The sequence below is a fragment of the Asparagus officinalis genome, chromosome 5 (genome assembly GCF_001876935.1).
Source record: "Asparagus officinalis chromosome 5, Aspof.V1, whole genome shotgun sequence".
In the NCBI taxonomy this organism is placed as follows: domain Eukaryota; kingdom Viridiplantae; phylum Streptophyta; class Magnoliopsida; order Asparagales; family Asparagaceae; genus Asparagus; species Asparagus officinalis.
Window position 1 is genome coordinate 30,167,045 of NC_033798.1, and position 3,460 is coordinate 30,170,504.

At 34.0% G+C, this 3,460-nt stretch overlaps 1 protein-coding gene across 1 annotated transcript; it reads left to right on the top strand.

Moving 5' to 3' along the window:
• LOC109841665 (zinc finger MYM-type protein 1-like) lies at nucleotides 1,392–2,793 on the top strand. Its single transcript, XM_020410613.1, has 2 exons — nucleotides 1,392–2,000; nucleotides 2,056–2,793. Exons 1-2 carry the CDS (start codon nucleotides 1,392–1,394, stop codon nucleotides 2,791–2,793), a joined length of 1,347 nt encoding a protein of 448 aa, XP_020266202.1.

Sequence of the window (3,460 nt, forward strand, 5' to 3'; positions counted from 1 at the left end):
ATAGAGACTCCTGGACAATGGGTTAGGCTAGAAGGTGGACCTGTTATAATTATGTACACTTTCAAGAGTTTGTTTTCTAATAGAACCGCACTACTCACATGCGGTCGGTTTTGACCTTATAATACATAGAAAGAGAAGGATCTATGGAGACTCCTGGATGATGGGCTGGGCCGGTTATAATTATGTATACTTTCAAGAGTTTGCTTTCTAATAGAACTGCGCTACTCGCATGTCGTCAGTTTCTTTTTTTTTTCCTTTTTTTGGGGTGTGTGTGCGTGGAGAGGAGGGGGTGGGGGGGATTTCAAAGCCCCCCACCCTAGAAAATAAAAATAAAAAAACCACCTAAATGTGTGGTCAGATTCATTGTATACTTTCAAGGGCATTATCAGCTTGACTTGACTTGGTCCATCTTCTTCTTTCCAATTATTCTTTAAGATCTGGCCCTCAATTTGATTTTCAGTTTTGATCCAAAGCATTGCTAAACCTTACCATCAATTCATCTTCTTTCATATTTTGTTCCATCATCTTCAGCCCTTCTTTCATTTTTCGTTGTAATTTTTTACTAATTCTTTCAAAGAGAAATTATTCTTGTACTATTTACCAACCATTACCAAACTCTCTGCTGATCTTTGCAAAGATCAGAGCTACCGGCGATTGCGACTCAATGGGTTTAGTGAATCGACGGATGGATTTCTGACTAACACAAGAGGAAAAACATTTTTAAGCTTTTTATATAACACTTTTTTAAAAAATTAAATTAAAATGTTCAGTGCCAAGGAAATCTCTTAAATTACTGCGCTACTTAATCAGTCAAAGGGAATTAGATGTGTAAGCACACGGAATGAGATCATTATTAAGAGAACAAAGGAATTAGAGACAGGGCCGGGCCTGGGCTATGGCAGGGGGGCGCAACTGCACATGGCCCCCGCTGAAAGGGGGCCCCAAGATTTTATAGTGTCCATTAGTTTATTAAATTTTGTATGACCTAAAATCTGGCCCAATAATATTTATAAGCTAAAACTTAGTCATTGAATTGAAATATTGAATTGCCTTATTAATTGCATTATTGTCGTTTAAGTTGCCAAGAAACACGGGATTGATTTAATCAATCAAACTAACTAATCCCTCCTATAAGGCTATAATGCAAATCTGGAGAGTAGACTCCTCTTTTTTTGCAACAAATTTTATTCAACCGTTTGACATGTAATTTTTTAACCGTTTGATATTTAATTTTTACTCCACAAAATGAGTTGATTTCTCGTTTAGGCCTTGCTGTTAGGAGCTCTATCATTAAGAAAATTAAAGAAGCAAAATATTTTTCTGTAATTCTTGATTGTACTCCAGATATAAGTCATCAAGAACAAATGGTCCTAGTTGTACGTTGTGTGAATATGTCCAGTAATCAAATAAAGATAGAAGAGTACTTCTTGGAATTTGTGAAGGTAGATGATACATCTGGACTGGGGCTCTTTAATGAATTGTTAAGTGTATTACAATTACTTGATCTTGATGTTGATGATATTAGAGGCCAAGGTTATGATAACGGTTCTAACATGAAAGGTAAACATCAAGGTGTTCAGAAAAGATTACTTGAAATTAATCCGAGAGCATTATATATGCCATGTGCTTGCCATAGTCTCAATCTTACTCTTAGTGATATGGCACATTCATGTGTTAAAGCTATCTCATTTTTTGGAGTTGTGCAACGTATATATTCATTATTTTCGAGTTCTACTAAGAGGTGGAAGATTTTAATTGATAATGTTCCATCATTTACTGTGAAATCTTTGTGTAATACTCGTTGGGAGAGTAGAGTGAAAAGTGTAAAAGCCATTAGATTTCAAGCTCCTCACATAAGATTGGCTTTGTTAGAATTATATAAAACTTCAGAAGATGCGAAAACAAAGAGTGAAGCTGAAAGTTTGGTCACTGCAATTGAGAACTTTGAATTTTTACTTGGTATGATTATTTGGTATGATGTTTTGTTTGCTATTAACATGGTTAGCAAAAAAATTACAAAATAAAAATATGAATATTAACACTACTATGAATCAGGTGAGAGACGTGATGTTATATTTTGAAAATTTTAGAAATGATGGGTTTGAGAAGAGTTTGGATATTGCTAGAAGTGTTGCATTTGATATGAATGTGGATCCTACATTTCCAACAAAACGTCGTATCATTAGGAAAAAACAACCTGGTGAAACTGATCATGATGAAGAAATACAATCCACAGAGGAATCTTTTAGAGTTAATTATTTTTTAATTGTTTTGGATATGGCAATCAATTCATTAAAAGAGAGATTTGAACAACTAAAGACATTTGAAAGTATTTTTGGGTTTTTATGTGATTCAGATACTTTGAAGTCATTGGATGATAGTAAATTAAGAAATTGTTGCAATCATCTTGAAAGTGTTTTATCTCATAATGATTCATCTGATATTGATCTTAATGATATGTTTTCTGAATTAAGAGTGCTACAAAAAACTTTACCAGAAGTGTCAATGACAGCAATCCAAATTTTGGAATTTGTTAAGCAAGCTGATTGTTATCCAAATGTTTCAATTGCCTATCGAATCTTATTAACTGTGCATGTATCTGTAGCAACAGCGGAGAGAAGTTTTTCAAAATTGAAGTTGGTCAAAACCTACTTGCGTTCAACAATGGCACAAGAAAGATTGAACAATTTGGCTATTCTAAGCATCGAGAATGAGATGTTACAAGACATAGACGTTGATTGTATTATTAATGACTTTGCATCAAATAATGCTCGAAGAAATTGTTTTAAGTAATTTTGTAATCTTATATTCATTTCATTTCAATAAAATATCTTTGTTATAAATAGACAGTTTATCAGTTAAGGGCCCCATTTTTTAATTTTGCCTAGGGCCCCAAAAATCTCAGGACCGGCCCTGATTAGAGATAGGAACTAAAAAGAACTTTATTTCAAAGCAATTAAGAAGAATATATAATGAAAGTCAATTCGGATATTCAAGATAAAGCCCATGCTGTTATTAATTGTTTCATATATTATAACCTAGCCTGGTTTATAATAAACCTGAACTACGATTGATTCCAAGGCTTCTTCACCGTCACTCCTGTGGAACTTCAAGCGAAAAATAAAAATTGTTATTCAGTGACATTGGTTGCTTGTTTTTGCTTTAGGGAGGTCCCACATAAAGCTAAAATGAGCTTGCATTCTTTGGAGGGGGAGCACATTTTCCCATCAAGTCTCATCTTCACGCAGAAAGTTGTGGACAAACTTTGAAACAAAAAGAACCAACAAGACTGCAAGGTGTTCAAAAATTTGGACCAAAAGCCAACAAGGCTGCAATTTCTTTGGGATTCACAAAATGTACCCTTTCTTGTTATGTTCACAAAATGGAGTTCAAAAAGTAAAATTGATAAATAGGAAGGTAAACTACTTAAGTTCTGAAGGTAAATCTGAAAACATGATAG

Excerpts from the sequence above, each read along its gene's own strand:
- LOC109841665 (XM_020410613.1), top strand. The coding sequence starts at position 1,392 with ATGTCCAGTAATCAAATAAAGATAGAAGAGTACTTCTTGGAATTTGTG. Across the intron at positions 2,001-2,055 it reads TTTTGTTTGCTATTAACATG|GTGAGAGACGTGATGTTATA; the intron begins GTTAGCAAAAAA and ends ACTATGAATCAG.